At 39.1% G+C, this 27062-nt stretch overlaps 1 protein-coding gene across 2 annotated transcripts in view; it reads right to left on the reverse strand.

The window, feature by feature from the left end:
- vps13d (vacuolar protein sorting 13 homolog D) overlaps positions 1-27062 on the reverse strand; it is a 49467-nt gene that overhangs the window by 7052 nt on the left and 15353 nt on the right. Inside the window, exons 26-68 of one of the 2 annotated variants that reach the window (XM_066672084.1) lie at positions 24423-24605; positions 23433-23601; positions 23099-23312; positions 22546-22717; positions 22094-22209; positions 21783-21995; positions 21366-21637; positions 21127-21260; positions 20614-20769; positions 20314-20512; positions 20133-20207; positions 19781-19978; positions 16690-16779; positions 16467-16607; positions 16217-16342; positions 15755-15829; positions 15159-15264; positions 14441-14593; positions 13432-13567; positions 12768-12815; positions 12519-12669; positions 12204-12420; positions 11873-12120; positions 11314-11505; positions 11089-11215; positions 10830-10972; positions 10603-10733; positions 10296-10471; positions 10023-10146; positions 9625-9860; positions 9254-9356; positions 8998-9155; positions 8008-8116; positions 7751-7921; positions 7498-7602; positions 7152-7301; positions 6891-7040; positions 6660-6753; positions 6410-6558; positions 5976-6110; positions 5343-5510; positions 701-833; positions 374-569 (exon numbers count right to left, since the gene is read on the reverse strand). In XM_066672084.1, the coding sequence (XP_066528181.1) occupies positions 374-569; positions 701-833; positions 5343-5510; positions 5976-6110; positions 6410-6558; positions 6660-6753; positions 6891-7040; positions 7152-7301; positions 7498-7602; positions 7751-7921; positions 8008-8116; positions 8998-9155; positions 9254-9356; positions 9625-9860; positions 10023-10146; positions 10296-10471; positions 10603-10733; positions 10830-10972; positions 11089-11215; positions 11314-11505; positions 11873-12120; positions 12204-12420; positions 12519-12669; positions 12768-12815; positions 13432-13567; positions 14441-14593; positions 15159-15264; positions 15755-15829; positions 16217-16342; positions 16467-16607; positions 16690-16779; positions 19781-19978; positions 20133-20207; positions 20314-20512; positions 20614-20769; positions 21127-21260; positions 21366-21637; positions 21783-21995; positions 22094-22209; positions 22546-22717; positions 23099-23312; positions 23433-23601; positions 24423-24605 (6542 nt within the window). The remainder of the gene's footprint in view (positions 1-373; positions 570-700; positions 834-5342; positions 5511-5975; positions 6111-6409; positions 6559-6659; positions 6754-6890; positions 7041-7151; positions 7302-7497; positions 7603-7750; positions 7922-8007; positions 8117-8997; positions 9156-9253; positions 9357-9624; positions 9861-10022; positions 10147-10295; positions 10472-10602; positions 10734-10829; positions 10973-11088; positions 11216-11313; positions 11506-11872; positions 12121-12203; positions 12421-12518; positions 12670-12767; positions 12816-13431; positions 13568-14440; positions 14594-15158; positions 15265-15754; positions 15830-16216; positions 16343-16466; positions 16608-16689; positions 16780-19780; positions 19979-20132; positions 20208-20313; positions 20513-20613; positions 20770-21126; positions 21261-21365; positions 21638-21782; positions 21996-22093; positions 22210-22545; positions 22718-23098; positions 23313-23432; positions 23602-24422; positions 24606-27062) is intronic. The other variant, XM_066672085.1, reaches the window with a different exon arrangement.

The raw sequence follows: 27062 nt of genomic DNA on the forward strand, positions 1-27062 counted from the left end.
AGGTAGGGCAGTGCTGGAGCCAGAGGTGGGGGTCACATCCAGGGGGAAAGCTCTTAAACCACTGAGCAGGAGCGATTAAGCGTTTTTATGTAGTGGTGTGGATCATTAGGAGGCATTCATTTAAGTTTAAAAAAAAAAAAAAAACAGGCACAAGCTGAACTAATTAAAAGCCAGGTGGGATTTATAGGTACATCTGGTGTTTAAGTGCTTGTGGAGAGTTCACAGAGCCTAAAGCAGTCTACAACCCCACAACACTGAAAACATCCTGAAACCACAAAAGGTGGGAAAAGCGAGTAGGCAATAGGTAATGACTTATACACAGACTTTAGTCTGCATTAAGACTAAGGTGCAATATTTATTAAAAAAAAAATACCTGTGGTTGCTCAGGCTGGCCATGTCCCTTACAGTCTGCGCTGTTTCTGAGGCGAAATCCAGGGCCCCTGCCACTGGTTTGGTCACTGTGCCAACAAGACCTTTCCCTAGACCTGAGAAAAAGCCACTTACTCCCCCCTCTGTCTTTACACCCTCCACAGTGGATGTGATGACACTTGTCAGGCCACCAATAATGCCTGTTGAGTAGAGGACATCACACTGTAAGATTTTACACACTTTACTTAAAAGACACAACAAATTAAATAAACATGATTCAGCCATCAGTGGGGAAAAAAAAAAAAAAAAGAAACACAGTGTGATCATGTACCATGAGCAAGGCCATGAATGCCTGCGACCAAGTGTTCTCCACTGGTTGCTCCGTGGTAACGAATGTACTCGCGCTCACTCTGGTGCCGATTGTCCATGGTCTTGCCAAGTCCATCTGAGAGGGTACCAGCAAACTATAAAATATATTTAAAGGGCAAAAGCAGAATTTTAATTTATGTTAATGTATTAATGCAAGTATTTTTTTTTACAGTGAATTCATAACTTTACCAAATTTTATATGAAGAATTTTTAATTATGACCAAATTATAATATGTAAAATATTTAACGCATGTTGAAATAACATTTATTTTGTTTTAACGCAATTTAAAGGCGATGGTCACAATAATAATCAAAAAACACTTTCTATAAAATTCTGAAATTTCTATAAAATTTCCTCACCATTTGCTAGCTCTCCAGTCTGTTTACATGCTCAAAACTTGTCTAATGTGTTTACAAAGCTCTCATGTCAATAAATATAGTATGGTAGGTTTTTCCTCACTCTGCTCAGGTTAGAGAAACAACTTTTGGAGATTTTAGATCAAGAATAGACATCCAAACGTTGAAAAGCATGAACCAAGATGAATGTATTACTCTATTCCTGCTTCATAGGTGGGTAATTATTGACTGATTTTTGCTGTAGATGGAACTAACTCTGAATATTGAGAGCGCTAACTGCATGAAAGTAAACACAGACAGAAAGTGCTACAAAAGTAAACAACTTGAGTTACAAATGGGTTTCTGTTGTAATTTAAACAGTGAATAAAAATATACAGACAAGTTCAACTTCAGTCACGTACAAACATCAGTCATTTTTTTCCCCTCAAATATACCCTTGCACTTAAAAGACACAGAGTTTCTGAACATAAACAAACAAGAGAACAGCATTTCCCTACAATTGTAAACATCGCCTGTAAGACTTAAATTTTTGCTAAATGCTTTTAATGATATTTAATGTTTTTAATACCCATGGAAATCCTGGCACACACACATGGACCGTGAGTGGGATCAACATTTAAAAACACCTTTTTAAAGCTGAACTGCTGTGAACTGTTGCTAAGTTTTCTTAGTATAAAAAGTGGTATAAATAAAATTTCATAACTTAAAAAATGATGATAAATGTTAAAATGAACAGTGTCATGACATGCAAGTCAATTATAAGGTGACATGATTAACAATCCATGTCTTAATAAATTTTCATCCCATTGAAGAATTTGTCTCTTAGAATAACATGCGGTTGTGATGCCAACATTGGCCCTTTCAGCCTGTTAAAAGCCTCCTGCAGGGTCCCTAAGGAGTGGACTGTCTGCTTTGGACAACATCAATGACTTATTGTGGCTCTCAGTGTGAAGTGATTGATAACTCATTTGTCTTAGTCAAAGGTCTTTCCATACACATGACCCAAAAGCTGTTTCATTCAGTCAGTCACAAATTCAAAGAACTTTTGTGTCCAGTAATATACACAGAAGTTCAATACTAAAAAGAATTCTTTAGAAAGAATTTGATTTGTTTCGCCAATTCTAAGTAATCCATGAAAAATCTGTCTCTTGTCAAGGATCCATGAGATAAAAAAAACATATCCGTCTATGCACAGAAAATAATGACATTAAATAACCCGTGACTACAAAAACATTGTTTACAAGACTTTATGCTCTGAACCAGAGGCAAGTTTCTCATTGCTGTATCCGCTCTACTGTTGAGCTACGGGGACACAGATTTTTCACTGTGACTTATCCAGCTGTCAAATATATCAGGCAGTAATTTGTCTAGCGGGGTGGCTTTCCACCCTCTCCGCATAGTCGATATGACTTTGTGCGAATGGCCCCCCCCAATCCCCAGCAGGTGCCTCCTGGAAGTGGGTTTGTGTTACAGGCTAAGCAAGCGCCCTACTGGAGCCTGAGCATTGGGTAAACACAGGCGCATTCTGCAGAACTCCGGCAGGAGCCAGGCATGAACTTGGGATGACCTCTCCAAGCAAAGTCCCTGGTGAGTTCATCTGAAGGCCAGCTCCAATTCTCTCCACCTCCTCCTCTCTGTGCTGTGCTGTGAAACTAAACCAATACACTTACCAGATCTGAGTCTGGGGGATGGGAGAGGAAAAGGAGAATGCTTTCAAGTTTATGACCCCCCCAATCTCCCTGGTCAAACCATCAGTTCTTCTAGTCTGAGAGCAGGGCCCCTCAGTGCATGGGTATGTTTGTTTGTGTGTGGTGAGGATGGGGAGAATAAAGTCATAATGCAATTGTGTAACTGTCATAAAGAAGTTCAGTGTGCAGCAATCAAACAGGATTCATTCTACACAAGATGACAATATTGAAACTATTCAAAATACATTAAATCTCCACTTTAGCTACAATTAAGTATGCCTTAAAACAAGCACTGAAATTGGATATGTCACAAATTAACAGCTTTCAATACAGCAGCTGTAGAGATGCAATAACAATGTAAAGAAATTTCCGAAAGATTTCCGAAATTCACCAACACAGAAAAAATACAGATTAACATTGCTCAAACCCTATGCAATAAATATTGTGCATTTTTTTACAGATTTCATTTTAAACTTAAACTAATTTTTTTACACCGGTTACAATATTTTAAGCCAATTTTTTTGCAGTATTTTTTTGCAAAGGTTTTAGCTTTTATCCAGTTTGTGAAAAGGTGATTACTGGCCTCATTATCCAGTGCTATTCACATGAAAAATAAAATATGTGTTGATAACGTTCAGGATCTCTGAATCTTTTAAGGTGCAACTTTATGTTTGACAAGAAAAACGACATGTTTGAATGTGGCTGAAGTTTTTTTTTTCTGGGACTAATTGAATTACCACAGATACTCTGACATGCATGTCATGTTCTTTAGTTTTTTAGCATTTGGAGACATTTCCACCTTAAGTGATCAAACACAGCAAAAATAAATCAATATTACCCACACATGGAGCAGGAATAAAGCAAAATTCTCATCTTGGTTTGTGCTTTTGAATGTGTTCCCAACACAAACAGATTGGAGATCTAGCAAATGGTAAGGAAACATATTCTGAATATTATAAAGTGTTTGTTGATTACAATCGTGAACGTCACTTTTAAAGACCTCTGTACCATGTTTATATTCTATTAAATGTTACAGATTTGTTGGGGAAGTTGGTGGATGGCCTTGGCAAAGTTGTTTCAACTGACATGCTGGATATTTTGGGGAACGTAGGTAGTTTCTCTGTATGAAATTTTACCAGTGACAAAAGGAGTGAGTGACTAAGAGTGAGAGGATCCCAGCGCAATATTTCAGTTCCCCTTTCAACATAATTTTCTTTTTCAAAACCCCTTTCCACATTAAAAGAACAGAAATCTCATTTTATTATATCCCAAAATAGGTTAATATTAACTGACAAGCTTAATTATTCAAAAAACTATAAATACTTGCTGTCTTTATTATGGTAAGTGGTCTAAGGCAGCAGTCAACGTGCAGGAGCTACAGGAGGAATTCAGAACAGATTTGTGGCAGGATTTGGTGATGGAGCCTGCTGTCTCAGCATGCTCTCATGGCCAGAGCAGTAAACGAGGAGGAGAGGACGAAGGGGAAAAACACACAAAGGGGCTGGCTGACAGGGAGCTGGCCGCCACTGAAAGGCCGGGGCTCTGTGGCCTCATAAGCCCGGCATGCTGGGAGTTGGCTGAGGGGCTAGAAGTGAAGGCTGGGGCAGCGCTCAGGTCTGACCACACACAGCCCACACAGCTACTGTACGGGACATCTGCTGCCGCACTCGCCAGTGCTGGGCACAAATGAAGCCTGTCAGGGCATTGAGCAAATGAGGCCTGTTAGAGCAGGGCTAATAAGAGTCCAGCTGCTAAGTCTAAGTGAGCGCAAGACTTTCAGTAGGGGAGGCTCAATGATGACAGTAGAAAAAAGGCATAAAATTTAATATCAAAATCTTAATTATTATGTATGACATGTGAAAAAACATCTAATTCCATTTCAGTCATGACATATCCTTCCTCACGGTGAGCCTAATCCAATATATCAAGGTTATCATCGTCTCTAATGCATACTAAAAACAGAATCAGGGCTGAATGCTCAGTTGGGGGACAAAGCATATGCCTGACCTTTCAATGTTGTTTCAAGTTTTTCCTGGAAGTTACCTCATGTGTGGTTCTGTTCATACAAAGTATTTTAAGTGTTCTTAGAAATGTGAGATTTAATAGCAAATCCGGGAACAAAATAATCTCCCTAACATTTAAGAGAAGCAGTAATAATGTTTACATAAGTAAATATAATGGAAAAATAAATATAAATATATATAAATAATGTAAATATAAAAGAAAAGATGTTCTAAAAATCTGTGAATGAAGTTTGAAAGAAATTGGCTCCCATCTCTAAAACAGAGTGCATGATTAAGTTGTGCTATGCATATTTTTATTAAAAAAAAAAAAACCCCACAAATGCATAATTTTCTAAACTTATCCTAAATGCTTGCCATTTTCATTTTGACTACAACTAACCAGGAAGAGCCATGTAAACGTTTTGCAAAATTATTCAGAATCTGATGGTTGCATATGCACTATTAACTGTAAAAGTGCACAAGAACGTGACAGGGATTTTGTCATATGTCATAATATGATTTATGCCTGTAGGAAGTTTGAAATTTGGGGAATTACCTTTGCTGCTGAGTTGGAGACCCCATGCGTTACGTTGCGGATGAGACCTCCAACGTTACCATACTTGATGAGCTCTGACACGCCCTCTGTAACATCATTCAGCAGGCCAATGGGGTTGCCCAGGAAGTCCACTGATCCTAAGATCTGAGCAGCTTGACTGACCAGCTCCTGACAACATGAAAATTCAGTAAGCCATCTTTATCAAATGATTTGACTTTCTGTTGTGCCTTTCTTGGGACAAGAATTATCACAGCCCGCAGCAAGTTATGTAGTAGCTGTCTTGGTAACTGCTGTGGTATAGCAGTGCTGTAGAGCTCCAAAAATTTATTTTTAATGAATAAAAATATATAGAAGAAACATAAGTACCGTAAAATAAGATTCTGTTCTTCAAAACTAAAAATTAATTCTTAAAAAATTCTGAAATTCTGAAAAAATTCTTAAAATACACCATATGTAGGATTTGGAATTATCAGTGGTTTCATTTCAAAGAGAGAATACTGTACAACAACACTGTGAGGTTATAAGATACTCAGAAAAGGTTTTCTGTAATTGTTATCACTAAACATAACATTTCTGTAAAGTAAAATTCAAAACAGTATTCAAATAAGAAAAAAAAAAGCATTAAGCATTTACCTCTCTGAAGTGTTTAAGAATGTCATTGATTATGATTTCCTGAGTCTCATAAGGGTGCACTCGAGTGAATGGATACATGTTTATGACTGCATCCTCAAACTTAATGAGCGGTATACCCAGAGTTCCCTTTAGAGCCTGTATTGAACAACCACACAGTTAAGAAAACATGGTGTATAAGTTCCAGTGCTATTGAAAAATGGTCAAACAATGTATGAGATATTTTATCTACTTATGAATCCACAATTGAATCAATAAATGAATCCAGAAAACAGCAGAATGATTGACATAACACTGTTTATTTATTACTGTATTTTTTGCATCAGACTCCTGCATCTAACCCATTATGGTGAGACAGTTGTAAACTGATCATGATCATGATATAGAGCAGTGAGGCTACCATGTTATACAAAGGACTGCTGTTGTGTTTCTGTTACCATGAGGTCTGGTGGCAGCTTGTGGGATGTGAACACACTCAGTTTGACCTGAGGGAGGCTGATCTTAAGGTTTTCAAAATAGTAGCGTTTTGGAGGTCCTATGTCCTCACTAGCCTTTTCATACAGGTTCTCATCCAACTTCTCAACCTCTGAAACACATCACAGACCATTCCAAAGTAAGATTCTATTTAAAGGAGAAAAGCATTTAGATCTGAACATCTATGTGGCTATATCCTGTATTAGATACAACCTTCTGTTTGTCCATAACCAAAGAATGCCAGAAGCTTGAGCAAGAGTTTCTCTTCAATGATGACAGTGAAGCGTCGGGCAGTGACCATGAGATGCTGGTAAATGTATCGGAATAGTATTATTCCAAACAATATGTGTGAAACATTTAAAAACAATGTATTGCAATAAAAAAGGTTCTTCAGTAATAAAAGTAAATGTTAAAAACTGAGCAATCTGAGTTGTCAGGACTTACTTTGAAGAGCTCTGTAAGCATGAGGCTGCTGGGCACTTTGACAGCATTAACTTGCAATGCAGGTCCAGAGTCCCCCACACTGCTATCGCTGGACACTGCGGTCATGCACAGCATAACAGGCTGAGTAGTGCCCAGCAGTTGGTTATCCACCTGAAGTAGAATGAAAGAAGAAGAAGAAAAAGAAGCATTGCTTAGGATTCTTTCACTTCCAGGGTCAAAACAAATGGGAAAGCCAGCACTGCATATTTTTGCTGCAGTCACCTGAATGTTCAGCACACTAAGCTCCAGCATCTGGCTGGCAGCAGTGCGGGTAAAGTGCACATTGATGCCAGATAATGTGGCAAACGCCAATTCCTCAGGCACTTTGTTCACCAGAGAAATCCCAACACCCTCTTCCAGGTTCACTAAAACCTACAGAAAGTAAAAAGAGAAGTATAATGATGTGAATGTGGTGAGTATATTTTCAACATTTGCATATATGGTTTCACCCTCATGGTTTGTTGGATCAAATGAACTGCATAATTATTAATGCATTTTAAAAATCATCTAATCTTCAAGCAGGTGGCCTGGTAAATTAGACTGATTTGTTTAGATACACGCAATTAACCTCAAGTTCTTCTTCAGTAGCTCTATTCTGATCGTTCTCTTTGCTCGAGTCCTCCTCTGTGCTTGGTGATGTTCTGTTTACACGCCGCTGATTGAAGTCACTAATCTGATGGGAAAACAAAGCATGCAATTTATCAGTATTTTCCGACAATTACAAAAGGCGGCAATGAACTCTGATAACATCCTATTGCATCTAGGGAATTTGTTTGCAAATCTAGATGCCAATATTATTGAGATTCATTGGTTAATTTTACCTGCAGCACACGAGTGGGCCCATCAGGTAGAACCTGCACAGACAGAACTCCAGAGCCTGGCCTCATTTTCTGATTAATGAACTGTTGTTCTGGAGGCAGATCCAGCAGTCCTTGAGTGGGCCCCAGCACTACCTCTGCACCATCGTATAGCCCAGGGACTCCCCCCTTCACCTGCAGTAGGAGTTATAACTATACGTTAATAACATAAAAATGAGAATGCAGACGAGACTCATTCAAACAAGGCAAAGGAGACAGACCTGCACCACCAGTCTGGGTAAGCCACAGGTCAGCATGCCAGAGCTGAAGTGCCATGTCTGGGTAGTGCTGCGGCGAGAGTCTGGCCGCCTCAACATTAGTGGCTCATAACTGAGACAGACACAGAGACAGAGAGAGAGAGAGAGAGAGAGAGAGAGAGAGAGAGAGAGAGAAAGAAAATGCAAGTTTGATTTCTTAACAGCCACATATTTAATTCACACAAATCCCTGAAACTATGATATTAACTGATGTTTGATTGTTAAAAAAAAACCATATCAAATAAATTTATTGTCCTTGTTACATCATACATTTTTGAAGGAATGGCAAAATCTATAAAGCCCAGGCTAAAATATAAGATATAGTACTTTGTATTAGAAAGCAATTCATGCCTGTAATATTTACACTTTAGAATAGAATTGATGTTTTTAATCCCGTTTCCACCCGCTGGTATTCATCCAGCTCCCAACAAAAATCACCAGCATTGCCCCGCTCCCACTCACAACTCAAGCCATTTTGCCCCAGTCCCATATACTTCACCAATAAATCAACATATTCTAAATTAATAGGTTGCAGCTAGTGGACATCATGCCACTTTACTACAGGCTGTTTAATTTTATTTAACAAAAAGCAAGAATTCAAATAAAGAATGTTTATTTTTGCAGACTATGCTTTTGTGCAGACCACTTAGTAAAAATTAATGTAAACATACACTTATATAAATACTGCAAATAAACCCAGCACAATTGAACAAATAATTAACAAAGCTGCATATATAACATGTCTTATTCCACAAATAATTGAGTTTATTACTTTCTATTTGATTATTAGCTGTTTTCCCTTATTGATTATCATTTTATATAGACTATTTATTAATTTGTTGCATTTTTCTGCTTGCATATATTGTCCCACTCCTGCACTCACAGAATTTGTTGACTGACTGCTCCAATGCATGAAATTGAAATTTAGTTCCTGTGTTGATATTGCTCACTGACCTGTTGTCTGTGACTGCTGCCAGCCCAGCGATGTCCAGCACTAGTGAAGAATCAAGAGGTCTAGGCTGAGCAGGTTTACTCTGAGGAGGAGAGGACCCCTCATGACAAAGCATTCCTTGTCCTGTCATTCTCCACAACTGAGAGCGCTTTCCTGGCTCCTACAGACCAAAAGAACAAAATCAAGACTTAAGACACAATTGGTTGATTGATTGATTTTTTTTAAGAAATACATTAAATACAAGTTAAATAGCAGTACCTTTTTCTTCAGTATTACTCTCTGCGTCTTTGGTTCAACATCCAGAACTAGTTCTGCACTGCTGGCCACACGCTTTATGACTCCTGGTCGTTTACTTGCATCCCTGAATCACAGTAAATTCGCAATTATGTGTATCATATCCTATATTTACCTAGTAAAAGTAAACATAACAGTAGCTATCACATGCAAATATTATTTTACTTAGGGGTTGGGCAATATAACACCTTAACAAACCCCAGGAAAACTAATATCATCATTCCATATTTGCCATTTGTCTCACCACTAATCCTGCTATTCACATGATTGCTTACAAAAGGTATGAAATTTGAGGGGTATATCATTTTGATATATATATATATTATTGAACCTACTGAGAAAAAGTGAATGTGGCAGCGATGTAAATGAAGTTCTCATAGTAGAGCTTGTTGTATTCTCTAAAAAAATTCATATCAGCTGTGACTTCAGAGGACCCGGCTCCTTTTACGGTCAAAGTGAGGTAGGGGGGAAGAGTGGGCTCATCACAAGCATAGTCCAGCACTGCTCCAGGTTTCACCTCTGTATGCAGTCTTATGTCTGGGACTCCATGCTGCCAGAACTGAATTGGCACCTAAGGTAAATCAAAATGACTTGTTATTAAAGACAATGCACAAAATCATTACAAAAAAATGTTTTTGATAATTAAACATGGCAAGAGATTAAAACAAAAATGAACAAACAGGCACAATTACAAAAGGCATAATGTTGATTATTGGTAAGGGCTTTGTCTGACCTCAGAGATGTTATCTATGCGGAAGGGTGGAGGTAACTGATCAGTATCACTAAATGAGATTTGATAGGTGGCTCCTTTCAAAGTGATCTCAGCACGTAGAAAAAAGCAGCTTCCCAAAGTGTCCCTGAGGAAGATATTATTGGAGTTTATTGCAAGTTTTAGAAAGACTATTCAATTTCTACCATTTCCTTATAGTAATTAACAAACTACTGACTCACATAAGGGGCAGATAACTGTTACTGTTGTTAATACAAAACAACCATTACAGAATACCTCATGTTGACATGGAAAGACTTTGGTTTGTTGACTTCAAATCCTCCAGACCAGGTGCACTTTGATACATCCATGAGTCGGACACATAGCAGTTGGTCATAGTCATTTCTGGGCCAGTGGAACACAACACTTGAGCCTGGCAATGTTGATATATAGCCTTCTGGATTTGCTGTGGCCTAGAGTGTGCACACACCAAGTTATAATATTTATCAACTAAATATTTTCACTTAAGGCACTAGAAAAGTTGTCCTACTACTGCAAATAAGATTGGTCATGTTTTTAAAGAATGTATTCATGCAGTCCTTACCTTCCCTCTAGCAAACTCTCTTTGGGAGAAGGCTAGTTTGTGTGAAGACTGATTGTCAAGCAGATAGCGAGGTGCAAAAGTCACAATGTGGGTGTCCTGGTAACGCCCCTTGCCCTTCCTCACATTAATGCCTTAAGCAAATTATATTAGGTGTGTTAAATATCACAACAAAACAATCAGCAAGGAAATATCCTTACACATAAAACATTCATGTGATATTCACTCACCAATGTTATAGATGAGCCCTGGTCTATTCCCAGGCTGGATAACTTTGACTGCTCGCACTCCGCTCCCTCCATCCAGAGAAAAACCCTGACACCAACCTGGAACACCATCTGGATGAATACCTTTCCCAATGCGCATAGTGCACCTAAAGAAAAGAGTGCAAAAACAGAGAGAAATTGTCTAAAAACTATTGCACAATCAAATCCTGAAAAAGACAACAAGAAAAAAAGAAAAGTGAGTGGACTGTTTTTTTCCACTTGCATAGTAGGCTGTTCTTTGTCTGTGTAGCAAAAGAGAAGTGGGCTCAGGCTCCTAGCTAACTCATGTTCTTCAAACTGCCCAGCAGCATCCATTTTCCCATTGTCTTGGCGAAAGATCAGAGGCAGTCCTATGGGGCACAATGCAAATAAATAAAATGCATGCAAATGACATAATTTTACTGTTTCCAACATCACACATTCGTAGCTAGACTAAGGAGCAGTGTACCAGTCTTGTTTAGAAGCCAATAGGGAGCAGAGATGAGGATCTTGAGTGCCCCCTGTGCTCTGAGAACAATGCGGATCGTGAGACACAGCAGCCGTTTGTTAGTGTCATACAAACGCATGCGCACCACATAGTTTTGAGTGCCTGGAGGAATCAACAGCTCCTTACACACAGGGAAGTTCTCAAGAAGGATGCCTGAGAAAGATGAGATAAGGTTTATGTCATGGATCCATCAATCAACAATGAGCATAATGTATCATGTAAACTAATATGCAAAGTCAGGTACAACAATTCTTTTATTTATTAATTCTTGCTTAAGACCTGAAAAAAACAGGCCCATGCACTGTGAGAAAGCAACTCAAAGCCAAGTATCTAATAGCTGTCAAAAAGCTGAGGAAAGAAAAAACACATACAGGGAACTCAAATCTAGTAGATTTTGATGTTCCCCTAACAATGAAAAAAATGGCTGTTTTGACTAGATATTAAACAAATTCATTATTTTTCTAAAAGAGCAAGTCTACATTTAAGCATTTCATATTAAACTAGTTTGTCTTCAGCTTACCCAACTCTATATTCTGTGAGGTGTCAGCACCATGAAGCACTGCTTCTTTGCCTGGCTTCATAGTTCCCTTGATTGACGAACCTTTAATGTAATAGTTAAGGTCACAGGGAAGCAGATTAGCAAGCACTAAGGTGGGCAGTAAGTAGATGGTGTGTCCTGGTTGTCGGTAGATCTGCTTGGTACCACCAGCGACCGTTTTGGCAGGCTGCTGGTCAGGGTAGTTCTCTTTCTTGATAACGACACAAAACCTACAAAGAATAAAATTATTTGCATCTCAGAAACAAGATATTGCTGAAAAGTAAGCATTTAAGCAAATTCTTCATGTACCTACCTGAAGCTTCGTTTGAGCTGATCATCGAAGTCAGCTGATTGGCACTCTCTCTTGCTGCTGCTGATCTCTCCAGGGCGGTCTACACTAGTCCAGTGTATAGGCACCTTACAGAAAAACAGTCCCATGCCTTTGGGCCGAGCCTGAAGCCTCCATGATGTCAAGTGGAGAGGGATAGGCAAGGCTTCTCCAGGAAGGATAGGTGGAAGAACAACTGGTTCTGTTAGGGAACAAATCACCAAGATGTTAAAAAAGGCAGCCCACTGTGAACAAATGAGGGTTAAATTGTACACAAAGAAACAGTAGGGGGACACTCACTGTCAGGAGCTGAAGGGCTGTCGAGTCGTACTTCCATGGGGACTTCTAAGCGATTTTTCACCACAAGAGCAGACTGCACAGTAATGACTTTGCGTGCACTACCTTCCATAGTGATGGAAAAGACCACTCTGACAGGTGGTAAAGCTGAGAACTGTGCATGTTTAAAAAAATAAAAATAAAATAAAGTCATAACCTGACATTTAAATAAGCAATGATAAACTAAAAGAGAATATGAAATCGTATACGCACATATACATGAGGATGTATGATGTTGGTTCTGCTGACTGGACTGCCAACCTAAATAAGTAACATCAAAAGAGATGCTTAAAAAAACATGAGCATTTCAGCTAAAATAATCAATATTATCAAAACAGTTCTAGGACCTTAGTAATGGGTGGCTCATTAAGAACCAAGTATTTCAGTGATTCATCACAACATTAATCAGATTAGTTTGACAGCAGAGAATAACACAGTGAGTCCTCTACATATAAGCAAGTTCCGTTTAGTTTCGAGCTCAGTTAGCCTACGACATGTAGCACTGTATGGTGGACTGGATTTGAGTGGTGAGGCTAAACGAGTTACTAACAGGAGTAGGATGTTGGGGGAGATGGTGGAGATGGTTATCAGCAACACAAGACGGCGGGCAAGATTTAACACCTAATGTTGATGGCACAGCTTCAGGTTCATGGTGTGAGACATGTTTATACACCCCCCTTAAGAACTGACCTTGTAATGTCTGGTTAATGGCTCTCTTATTTCATCACAGAGGAGAAAGTAAGAGAAAGCTCTTATTTTAAACAAACGGACATGGACATCTGTATTTTTGAAAGTTTCAAGCTGGAAGTTCATATGTTGAGGACTTGCCATGTACTGTGCCATGAGTGCTTATGTTTCAATGAGGGCAAAAACTCACAGTGTTGGAGGGGTTATTGCGATCAGGAGCAGCATAACGGAAGAAAACTCCAACTTTATCCACTGAGACAGGCTTTACCTGTTCCCAGCCCCCAACACGCACCAGCAGCTGGTGCAGCTTCAGCTCATGGGTGTGTCTGAGGACAGGAAAAAACATAATCAAGACCAACTGAGAACAGATTTCAAAAGCAACTTCAATATATTTAACATGGGCTAAAAGGCTCGAGGATCAGACACATTATGCTTCATTCACAGGACTTAGCACTAATGCAAACCAAAAATTAACACCACATATTTTATAAATCCCATCCATCCATCCATCCATATTTTATAAATCCCAATTCCGAAAAAATTTGGATGCTGTAAAAAATGAAAACAGATTGAAATGATGTGCAAATAATTGAAACCCTTTTTTATAAACTTAAAAACGTCAAATTGAAACTATGAAATAATATATCACATTCACTTTCACTGTCTGTAACAGTGTCTTATCCAGTTCAGGGTCGCGGTGGGTCCAGAGCCTACCCAGAATCACTGGGCGCAAGGCAGGAACACCAACTGAAGGGGGTGCCCATCCTTCAGAGGGTGACACACACTCACACATTCACTCACACCTACAGACACTTTTGATTCGCCAATCAACCTACCATCGTGTGTTTTTGGACCGTGGGAGGAAACCGGATCATCCAGAAAATGTTTGTGTCATTATGAGTTATAAAATACTAAAATGGAAACTCGAGCTGGGTAAATCCTATATGAAGTAAGAATAGGAAAAAATTTCACTTCTAAAACTTCAGCCATTCCTAAAGTGGCCTGCTGAGTCACATCAAAACAATATTTACAATACATGTAAACACCAGAAATCACATATTTATTAAAAACACTGCATAAAAAAAGAAATACATTTAAAAAGGCTGCAACTTGCACCTGAAAAGCTTCTTTCTCCTGAGTAGAGCTGTGCAACTTTTCCGGTAGTGGGGTTTGTAAATGTGTAAGCAGAAAACATTCACCTGTGTCTAAGTTTCTCTCGGGCCTCAAATTCAAAAGGAATCTCCTCCCCCGGCAGCACCTCTCTCCACTGACTGATGTTGTGTGTGTCATCTGTCCCAGGCCCATGTACATCTGATATGGAGTCAGCACTACCACTGTGAGACAGTGCCACCCTGTGGATGTAAGGGCATACGAATTTCCATAGCACATACAAAATTCAGCCAATTTTCTTGGTTACATGTCCGGCATTGTTCATAAAGCTACATGACACATACATACGGTCTTCATGACAACAGTTATAAACCTTCATAAAATATTTATATAGGTTTATTTCAAAATGGGTACCCTGTCCCAAAAAAACATTAAAAGGCCTAATTATTAAATGTGATTTAAACCATTCTAAGACTGAGCCAGATGTTGTGATTAACTATATCAAAAGGCTTCAGTAAAACTTTATTAAATCAAAACAGACAGATATTCTGTATCAGCACAGAACCTGAGGTCATTTAAAGAATAGACCAGAGCCATCTCAGCAAATAGTTTGAAAGCCTGAAAATTCAATGCTCATATATGCTTTTAATTGTTTGAAAATTAAAAAAAATTCTAAATATTTTACTTAAAAAGAAAGATTTGAAATGGAGCTAAAATGGGTATAAACATTTGTCATGTCAGTTTGTGTATGTCATGTAAATTTGAACTTTTTAAATATTGAAATTCGAAAAAATAAAACATTCTGACCTGGTTGGGGTGGTGGTGAGGGTGGCAAACAACATAGTACACCCAGTGTGGTTACGTAAGGCATAGGGAACAAATGGCTGCCTCCTCTTAGAAAGTTTCACATCGGCTGAAATCACATCCCAATGGCACCATCAGAAAACTTTACTTTTTGTCAAAATTAGAATAGCATCAACAGCAATTATTTGCGCTTTATACAAAAAACACAGAGAATAAATTATAAAAACACCAATATAAAATTCCACAGTGACCAAAATTCGGTCTCAGTAATCCAATCCCATTTAAGATTGAATGGACCGTTTGTGACTATTTGCATCTTTTCATGTCATGGTGATGCACATAGGCAAAATGAGACATGAAAGTTTGGTAGAGCAGACACTCAAAGATACATGCCTTAATGATCTTCTGCACTGTAGAAAGAAGCCATGAAGAAAATGTGTAAGCGTATGAGACTTAAAAACAAACATGCTATTTAGACAACTCCAGAGGATTAAAACAAACAAAAGGCTAAAAATGAATGGCAAGGGGCTGAAACAATCTTACAATCTCACAAGACAATGACTAATTTAAAATTCCACTGCTCAGACTATGAACAGTACCTCGGGCATGAATCTGTTGCTCAAGGCAAGTCAAGCTGGCAGTGCTCCTAGTTCTAAGGTGAGCAAGAGGCACACCTGACAGTGGAGAAAATTAGGTTAGGACAAAGTAGAGAGAGAGAGATAGAAAGACATGCATGGAAGGTGTAGGAAAAGAGTGGACTGAGAAACGGAAAGACTGCAATTTACAGAATCTCTATAAGAATGTTATTCACAATATTTAACATGGTCTCTTGAAAATATTTATTAGCAATGCCATGTAATGCTGTTAAGAAGACGAACGCATATGTGCACATTCAATATGTTACTGAGGTGCATTCTATTTTACAAAACCTGCATTATCGCCATAATATTCCCATACAGTAGAATGTGGAGTGCAATGTTTTTTACCCATGTGATAAAGTACACAAAATAGTTTCCCAGTCTTGGCAAGAAATCAAGACTGCAAACATACAAGATACTCACTCTGGCCAAAGGAGGGGGGGTCCACAGAGGAGCCCATCCAAGACAGGGAGGCGGAGGACTGTGGCGACTGTTCGTCTTCCTTACAGTAATCTGCTAACCACGAAGTCTTGGTAGTGCTGTACTGCTCTGTGTGTCAGAAGGACAGGCCAACAGCAGGGTGAGAAAAACATCACACCAATTATAAATATGGAAGCAAACGGTTAAAAAAAAGCAGGCAGGTGACTGATGGAGTTTGACAGAGAGTGCATACCCAGTAAGACAGAGGTGATGTTCACGTCCAGCCTCTGTTTGGCCCGTACTCCCATCTTCAGGCGAGGAGGATGGAGCCGGCCTGCCGCCTGCTGCTGCCAGTTCAGGACACATGGCCAGGGCTCAATAAATGGTTCCCAGCCTGCAGACATGCATCAGACAAAAGTCAACAACTTAGCCTGTCAAGTGAATATTCACCAAGTGGTTCAATTGCTTCAGCTCACCTGAGAGCTCTCGGTTGTAGTAATCTCCTGACAGAGTGAAGCTGGCATTTCCTTCTTGGGTAGATCCAATCCTCTGCAGCACAGATAGCCCTTTGATGATACAGAGGAGCAAAATCAGATATCAAAAAGCATTCCAAATGTTAGAATGAGGCATAAAAAAAGATACAGTAGACCTAGATATTGTCTGTGGTGGGACAAAGGGGAGATTTGCTCTTCTTAAATTTTCAAGTTGACTCAATTTAATTATGGATTTTTTATTTTATTTTACACCAATCTACAAAAAATTAGGTAGCAGTCAAGTAGTGCAAACAATCAATCAGTTTGGCTGTATTAACAATGCTTCTCTCTCAGGTTTCTTCCTCATCTTTTGTGCTTACTTTTTTGTTTATTGCCAAGATTTTGCTGAATTTTCTTCCCAATTATTATCTGTCACCTATTCCACTCATCAGTGAATCTGTCCTGAACACACACAATGCCAATAACTCAGAAGCGACAAGCATCTGCTTCCCTCAAGACACGAGGCCGACCCATGGTTTCTTCTCAAACTGCCACTAATGTTATGCCACTTAACAGTTTAATGTAAAGGAAGAGAACCAAACTGCTTAGATTAGCTGCACCAGATGTTACATACAAACCGGATTCCAAAAAAGTTGGGACACTAAACAAATTGTGAATAAAAACTGAATGCAATGATGTGGAGATGGCAAATGTCAATATTTTAATCGTTATAGAACATAGATGACAGAGCAAAAGTTTAATCTGAGTAAATGTAATATTTTAAAGGAAAAATATGTTTATTCAAAATTTCACAGTGTCAACAAATCCCAAAAAAGTTGGGACAAGTAGAAATAAGTGGCTGAAAAAAGAAAATTGAGCATATAACAAACAGCTGGAAGACCAATTAACACTAATTAGGTCAATTGACAACATGACTGAGTATAAAAAGAGCTTCTCAGAGTGTCAGTGTCTCTCTGAAGCCAAGATGGTAAGAGGATCACTAATTACACTATTGTTACGGAGAAAGATAGTGCAGCAATACCAGAATGGTGTTACCCAGCGTAAAATAGCAAAGACTTTTAAGTTATCATCATCAACCGTGCATAACATCATCAAAAGATTCAGAGAATCTGAAACAATTGCTGTGTGTAAGGGTCAAGGTCGTAAAACTCTACTGGATGCTCGTGATCTCCGGGCCCTTAAACGTCACTGCACCTCAAACAGGAACGCCACTGTCAAGGAAATAACAGAATGGGCTCAGGAATACTTCCAGAAAGCATTGTCAGTGAACACAATCCACCGTGCCATCCGCCGTTGCCAGCTGAAACTCTACAGTGCAAAGAGGAAGCCATTTCTAAGCAAGCTCCACAAGCTCAGACATTTGCACTGGGCCAGGGGTCTTTTAAAATGGAGTGTGGCAAAATGGAAGACTGTTCTGTGGTCAGATGAGTCACGATTTGAAGTTCTTTATGGAACACTGGGACGCCATGTCATCCGGACCAGAGAGGACAAGGATAACCCAAGTTGTTATCAACGCTTCGTTCACAAGCCTGCATCACTGATGGTATGGGGTTGCATGAGTGTTTGTGGCATGGGCAGCTTGCATGTCTGGAAAGGCACCATTAATGCAGAGAACTATTTTCAGGTTCTAGAACAACATATGCTCCCATCTAGACGTCATCACTTTCAGAGAAGACCCTGCATTTTTCAACAAGATAATGCCAGACCACATTCTGCAGAAATCACATCATCATGGCTACGTAGGAGAAGGATCCGGGTACTGAAATGACCAGCCTGCAGTCCAGATCGTTCACCTATAGAGAACATTTGGCGCATCATAAAGAGGAAGGTGCGACAAAGAAGGGCCAAGACGATTGAACAGTTAGAGGCCTGTATTAGACATGAATGGGAGAGCATTCCTATTTCTAAACTTGAGAAACTGGTCTCCTCTGTCCCCAGACGTCTGTTGAGTGTTGTAAGAAGAAGGGGGGGGGGTGCCACACAGTGGTAAAAAATGGCCGTGTCCCAACTTTTTTGGGATTTGTTGACGCCATGAAATTTTGAAACAACATATTTTTCCCTTAAAATGATAAATTCTCTCAGTTAAAACTTTTGTGTTCTATTCTGAATAAAATATTAGATGTTGGCAGCTCCACATCATTGCATTCAGTTTTTATTCACAATTTGTTTAGTGTCCCAACTTTTTTGGAATCCGGTTTGTATGTTCTGCCCAGAGTACCAATTGTGCTTTTTTAGGATTACTAGTCTCAGAAAAAGTTCTCAGATAACTGAACTTGGAAAAAAAGCCAAACAAAAACACAACAGTGAGTATATAATATTGTCTGATGATGATAACTCACATTTTATTAAAGTAGGACATGCTTTATATGGTTTTTGTAGGTTGTATATAAAACACTTAAATATACTGTTTGCTAAATGGTGCTTTTCCGCTGCAAGGAACCTACTCAAGTCCAATCGGCTTGGCACTTATGCATTTCCTCTAACCAAATCTACTAACGGCCCCCTGTTCATGCCTGGTACGAAGGAAGCAGAGTGCTGACTGGCCAGAAAGACTTGTCAGTGAAAACAAAATGCAAACCTTCAGCACAAACAAGCCGATTGTATAAGTCCAAAGGAGCCGAAAAAAAAAAAAAACGAACAAAACACTACAGTCACAGTTGTGGTTTTTGAAGCCTGTTGTTTCCGTTACAGACGGGGTTCTGCTATGTCACTGCCTCCATTTTCGCTGTGCTAGTAAAAAAGCAACCAGGGAAAAGCCAGTCAAGCCAATTCCATGCAGTGAAAAAGCACCATAAGATGGCTTTCCCTGACATAATTCCCTAACTTTGCACATAAATATAGAAATTATAGATTGCATAACTTGATACACATCCACACACATGCAGCAAATGTTTCTTTTTTTCAGGCATGATTTTACTGTACTTTGCTGTATTGCCAATTGCTTAAGATATGACAGAAAATGAAGGGCAAAGTAGTATTTTCACATAAAAGATGTGAAATCTACATACAAAAAAATCTAATCAGACAATACTCCAAGTTCAAAGCTTTAACATCCCATTAAGAGTAATCTTACGTGAGAAGGTGAGCTCAGCCAGGGGAACATCACAGTCTAAGCAGTCATCAATGAAGCAGATGCACACGCTCTCAGCTTTGACCTCCACCCCAGAGAGAGGGGGAGCGGAGTGGGAGGCTGAATCAGAGTTGGCCCTGCTCCTTCCACATATGGTCTCTGCATTTTCCAGTAGCCATGTGGCAGCCTGATCCAGTTGACCTGCAGCACCATGCCCAGGTGCACGTATGCACACAGACACACACTTACTTTAATATACCCCCAGCTTATCTATCACCCTACTTCCTTGAAATTTAATAAGTCAGTTCTATGTATTAACTTCACTACTTGTAATCAAAAAATCATTTGCTGTTACCTCTGCAGTGAATAAGAGCCCGTCTGCAGTCTTCCTTCCTGAATCCTAGGTCATGTAAATGTGACAGCTGACTTTCTGAAAACATAATCATTATATATTCATACATTTATTTGCATCTACAGCCACTATCAAATTTAAAGATGCAAGATACAGAATTCACACTAAGATCTGTGGGTTCTACCTAAGAGAGCCTCTGTACGATGCCTGAAACTGTCTTTTGGTTTGAAGGAAGAGTCTGGGCTTGCAGTGGATGGGGCTTCTTGGGGGGCAGTGTCAGGGTCAGCAATACTAGGAGAACCTGTAGGGATGGACTTGGCAATGGCTAGGAAGAGCTGTACGTCATTGTAGGAAAGTCGGATATCCAGAGCAGGAAACTGGATCTGTGGCAACACAGACATTTAAGACCAAGAAAAAATGTAAGAGGGGGAACAGATACAAGGTACAGAACACTCCTTTTTGTGCCAATTAAGTATATTTTAACCTCAAGCAAAGGAGGAAAGTCTTCAATGTTGAATGCATCCAATAGCCCTGAGCTGCTCTGGTATGTAGGACTACCACATAATTCCACTTGCACGTTGACAGGATCAATGATGGACAGAGCGGTCTCTTGTTCACTGCCTAGACAACACGAGAACACCTGAAAAGGGAGATAAAGGAACTGTTAAAAACAAGCAATAACTTGAGGTGGGAATCTCCAGACACTCCTCTATTATTTTTTAGATTTATATAGTAATTTAATCATGAACATTTCTAGGCTTTTCTTTTGTACATAACAAACAGTAAGGAATTTGTTAAAAAAAAAGCTGTTTGTATACATATGTGACTATTTGTGACTGTAATATTATGCATAGCAGAGGGTTTATTTCATAGAAAGTGAAATTCAGATGTACGCTATATATCCCATTAGGTTGAAGTGAACAAAAGAATTGCAATGCATACAAGAATAGATCAATTTGCTATCTTAACAGTTACAGTCTAAATCTAAATGGTTCACCTCAATGCCAGCCAAGCTGCCAGAGAAAGGTCGATCCAGAAGGCGAGGCTTGTATGTGAGAACAGTGGTGCCCTTCAGAATGATAGCATTAGTATCCAAACATGAGGAGTCTTCCACAACTACAAACTCCGTCCCTAGACAGAAAAGTAAACAAGTTACCCACTCAGTTCCCATGAAAAAAATTAACAAGCCATATCAAAAAAGCTTTACCAAAGAGACCAGCTTCCTGGAATATTTACCCGTCACATTGAGCTTAACCTCCAGATATTTGTCTTGGGTGACAGGAACAGTAGAGCGTTTTGTAACAACCCCACTCTTGACAGTTTTGGGCATGACGGCACCTGTGGTCCCTGGGTCACTACTGCCGCTGGGCCAGCGCTGACGTGTAGGTGCAGCCCCTTTTTCCACTGGCATTTGCAGGAAGTCCCTGACAAGCTGAAGCCAGTCAAAGATCAGGAACACTCGCAAGTTATTCAGGACAACAGTGAAACATGAGGAGTCCCGAGTAGATCTACAACACAGGCACATTAGAAGTTGTCAGATGGGGCCTAATTAACCATGTGTATTTGAAGATGACAAATCGGAATAGATATCTAAAATATTCTGCTGCCTATTGCAAATAATAAAACATTGTCTTTTTATGTTAATAAAAGCACCTGTAATGCAGCTCTAACTGCAGGGAGGCCCGGTTACTGCCGGTTCTAGAGGGTTGCAGAATACAGTTGAATACATTGTGCTTGCCCTTTGTGGCACTGCTGGACCCACTGTTGCGTGTATCATAGGCCAGGAGTGAATGAGACACCAAGTTCACAGACTTGGACCCATTGGAAAAACTCTCAAATAGCAACTTGGATTTCATAAAGTCAAACCTAATGGAGGAAAAATACAATACTTTATATTTTCTGTATATTTTAAAGTAAGTCCCTTGAAAGTAATTAAGTTAGTAAATATAAACATACATACATACCTGGCTAAAGACTGTTTATGTCCAGTGTATTTAGGTCCATCAAGCAACTCCAGGCTGACATTCATCATGTCAACTAATAGAGAAAGGCCTGTATAAACGTCACCACTCAGCACCGTCTGTCAATGACAAATGCATTTTAAATGAGCCTGCTGAGAAACTTTTTCACCATCAGTAGTACATCAAGGATTAAACATCACATTTACCATATTGCAAAGCAGGCACTGACTTATCATCTAAAAAATAATAAAATAACATAAACAGCTGCACATTTCACAATGAAATTCAATGGCTAGGGTTAGCCCTAACATAATTTCCAACACAAAAGCAAAGCCTTGTACATTTAGATATTTCATTTGCAGTTACTTTAATGAACAGAAGTGCAAAATATAACACCATACTCATATCATGTACATTTATATTTATCAAATGAAAGACTACACTAAGGTCCTTACATAACTACTAGGATCCTGTAGGTTGTAGGGTCTGAGGAACTCCTCCACAGGCTCTCCCAGGTTGTGCTCCAGCAGGCCACGAATTAGCTGGTACCTTTCAAGGTCCAAGGAACAGTGCACAGATGACAGGCTGCCATGAATGGACATATCTGGAACTGCATGACTCAGCTCCCTGAAACATAGAGGTTGATAATGTTAATGAGTCAAAAAGAAAATAAAAAATGTTATATATAATGTGATATCTTAATATCTCTAAAATAATCTGAACATTAATGAACATAACCTAACTGAGCATGGGTATTATCAATTACAGGATAAATTCTGGTTTCTCCTGTGCTGACTTGTGTTTAAAACACAACAATTACTGAAAAAAATACTGCACTAGAGTATATCATCTTTTGCAAACATTTGTACATTTTACAGTATAATAAATTAAATATAATATATTTATGATTCTGAGGTTAAATTTCTTAAAACTTGCCAAATTTAAAATGTTATTAACTTTATTGCATATTAATATTCTTTTTAATATTTCTTGATCAACTCTACTTACTTGTCTAGGTTACGCTCCACTTTAAGTCTGAGACGGCAGCGCTCCTTCAGTAGACTGCCTCCTGTTCTCCGCACTGAATAAGAAGTGAACACCAAGTCAGTGTCCATGTGTTTCCCTCCTCCATCCCATGGTTCACAGGGTAGTCGCTCTGCAGCAAATAAATCCATCTCCTCCAGATCCAAGGCAATGCAGTCCAGCAGACACACATGATTCTCTACAAAAACAAACTCACATGGTAACTAATCTATAGACCCTGACTATTCAATAAAGAATATTTTTTGTGAGATTTTCAGATGTCACATATATGCAACAAAGTCATTTTATAATTACTAACCTGGGCATAAAGGCATATTTGCATCGTCGATGCATCCTCCAGCTGGCTGGGGTCTGCCAAGGGTGAAGCCAGAGGAAGTCGAAGTGCAGGAGGATTTGATTTTGTCTGCTAAAGTATCCTTATTTGCTTTTGAAGAATTAGAATTAGAGTGGGCATTGATCACCTGGTCCTATAACAAAGACAAGAGCATCCATCAGTACAACTGGGATATTGTTCAGTAACCAAAAATATCTTCCAAAGTTCAGTATTGATCTAAAAGACAAATGAAGAAGACAAATGAAGTCCATGCTTTACATGCACAGGTGCTTTAAAACTGTCACTGTGCTCAAAGTAGCACATTAGAATTAAAGATGCATGTGGCTGTAGGGGTGGCCAATATTGCAAAAAATCTAAAATTCCATTTCACAGGGTTAAAAATGCTCTCTTCTTAAGTATTTCACTTTATTGTAAGAAAAATAGACTTGCTCAATGTCACAATTTTTACATTAAGAATAAATAACATGTTATTGGCCACCCCTATTTGGCTGCATGTTACTAAAACAATGAAAATCTTAACAGGAATATGCAGTGAAAAAGAAATACTTCAAAATTTAAAACCACCAATGACTAATACCTTATAGTGGGAGGGATCCTTGTATGAATTAGCATGCAAAATCAAATTCTTCAGAAACAAATGTATAATATGGTAAGTGGTTGCTTACAAATGAATACATAAACTTAAATAATGCATCAAAAAGATCTTATAAACATGCACAGTGACTGGGCTGGACCTTCATCCATGGAGCGCTTTCATCAAAGCTTTGTTTGTAGGAGTCTGGAGCTTTAAAAGAGCTTCCCATATATAGCACTCTCTCATTTCACCAAGCAAAGAGAAAATGCTCCTGGGATGTATCCTACGGGTACGGAATGATGCATAACAGTATGTGCATGTGGGATGGCAGGACTCACCAGAGAGGGGAAAAAGGTATGTGCCATGGTAAGTTTCTCTACCTTGTCTCTGAGAGAGAAGGTGCCATGGGTGCCTGCAGGCAGGAATCTGTTGCGCACTTTTAGCTGGCCTAAGTTGGCCACTATGAGGCGTTTTGAGCGGGAGCTTTCTGGAATCAGGAGGACAGGGGCTCCTGCCTCAATGTCTAAAAGCATGCGAGAGGCTCGCTGTGGACGCTCATGCACCTATTGGAGAAGTGGAATTAACAGCACCAAATTAGACTTCTATTATCAATACCAACATTTTACATATCTGACAGCAAATAATAGGAAAAATACTGCTCACCCCAAGTATGGCAAATAACACTTTGTGAAAACTGCATCATATGACAAACAAATCTCACTGCACAAAAGACTATTAGAACACAAGATTTTCAAAGCCAAACCAAAGTATGACTTATCCAATGATTTTTTTTTCCTGACACTCCTAATGAGACATGATGTTTCTGACAGCTACCAAAAGCTAACATAAAGCTAATGAGAAATGCAGACCAGGTCTATTTCAACAGATTGAAATATAAATGGTGTGGCAGAAAATCTTAATTTTAAAAAACTTCTAAGCATGGTTTTCATGTTTATGTCATTCTTTACCCAAGAAGAAAGAATTCCATACAACCAAGTGAAATGTTTTGAATTAACGTAAACTGAAAATATAAACAGAACTAGAGACCACCGTTCCAGACATTCAATGGGCTTGATGTAAATTATATATATATATATATATATATATATATATATATATATGTATATATATTATAATATTTATACATATTCCTGCACATTAAACAGCCAAGAGCCGCCTAGCTGCAGAACCCACAACTGAAGAACCACTAAAATTAAGTAGCAGCAATAGATAGAACACTGCTTCTAATATAGTCATCCAATTAAGAACTTAAGTTGTGAGTATGCTAATGAGACACTTCAGATCCCTTGTCTGGTGCATGTGAAAGGAGATTACAGCATGGGCAGACAGAGCTCAGGGTCTATTAACTGACAGAAATGGGAGCTGACAACTCCCTGTGTAACCTCCTCTCAGCAGGGAAAGTGATGTAGTAAGTGCTTCTACAACTGACAACTTTCAAACAGTTACTGAGCAACACTGCCTATCATTACAACAAGGAACTGTGCTGATGGTAGGGCTTGGTGGTATATCGATATATTAAAATATATTTGGATAGAGCAGAGCGGGATAGGGAGTGAGGTTATATTGTTTATATTGATCTTTGAAGTTTTTTAATTGGTCTATGTCTAAATCTTGTACAGAGCAATTCTGTTCTCTCACTATGAGTCTGTGCTCTGCTCTGCTTGTCTGCTTTGCTCTGCTCACAGCCCTGAAAGAAGAACAGCGGTTTGGTTATAAGGAAATGGTTTGGATTCAGATGAGGAGCAGAAGCTGACTACATGCAGGGAATACCAAAAGGAGGTAGTATCAAAATGCGCTAGTACTACCAGCCTATTTCACCATTTACAACAGCAGCACAAACTTCTGTACGAAGAAGCTGAACTCCGAGGTACTGTTCTGAAGCCTTCATGTCCCAGTTCACCTAAACCAGTTCAGACAGCATTGCAAGCTTCATTAGCTAACGCTGTGCTTTATGAAAAGAAAAGTACGAAGTGGTGTCGTATTACTAAGGAGGTAGTTTACTACATAGCAAAAGGTATGCTCCCTGTCTCAACAGCAGAGCAAGAGGGCTTCAAAGGCTGATTAAAACTCTTGACCCACAGTACCAATTGCCTAGTCATAATTTCTTTGCATGAGAAGCGCTGCCTAACATGTACATTTAAGTTAGACAGGCCCAGCTGAAAAACAGATTTAAACCACTGCATGCCCTTCATAAGAATCACAAAAGCGGTGAACACAACACAGAAAGTACCAGAAGTGTCAGCTGGTCACAACACCCTAACAAACTTACAGCAGACACCCTGATCTTTGGAGATGACACTGTTAATGGGGTAACAAACCCAAAACTCATAGTGCAATGTGAGCTAAACATCACAGTCCCTGAACTTAATGGTTACTAGGTTAAGGTTACTGCAATTAAACACATGGCTACAGAAAAGCTGCAGATCAGATGAACTGAACTTCATTGACAACTTTAACTTGATCTTTGGGAAGTGACGTTCTTGTTCTTTAAGTAGAGATGGACTGCACACAAATTAATAATGAAATTTTAATTGACACAGTTAGTCATCTCAAACCATCCACTTGCAGTCTTGACACACTACCAGCCAAATTTTTAAAGAGTGTGTTTCACACTATAGCACCAGACTTACTCCTTACTCATGTCGGGGGTCTTCCCGAGCTCATTAAAAACTGCGGTTGTAAAGCCTCTTCTAAAAAAAAAACAAAAAATGTAGAATCATCTCAGATAAGTAACTGCAGACCAATTTTCTAATTTACCGTTTATTGACAAAATCATTGAAAAAATATTTTTTCAGGCAAATCACTAGCTTCTTGTCCTTAAATAGCAGCCTAGACAAATTCCAGTCCAGGTTCCGGTCTTATCACAGCACTGAGACTACTCTGATTAAGGTAATTAATGACATTCGCTTAAATACTGAGGCTGGAAAGGGTATTTTTTCTATTACTTCTTCACCTCAGTGCTGCCTTTGTTACCACTGACCATAAGTTTCTTATAGATA

This window comes from Hoplias malabaricus, chromosome 5, assembly GCF_029633855.1.
Source record: "Hoplias malabaricus isolate fHopMal1 chromosome 5, fHopMal1.hap1, whole genome shotgun sequence".
Taxonomy (NCBI): domain Eukaryota; kingdom Metazoa; phylum Chordata; class Actinopteri; order Characiformes; family Erythrinidae; genus Hoplias; species Hoplias malabaricus.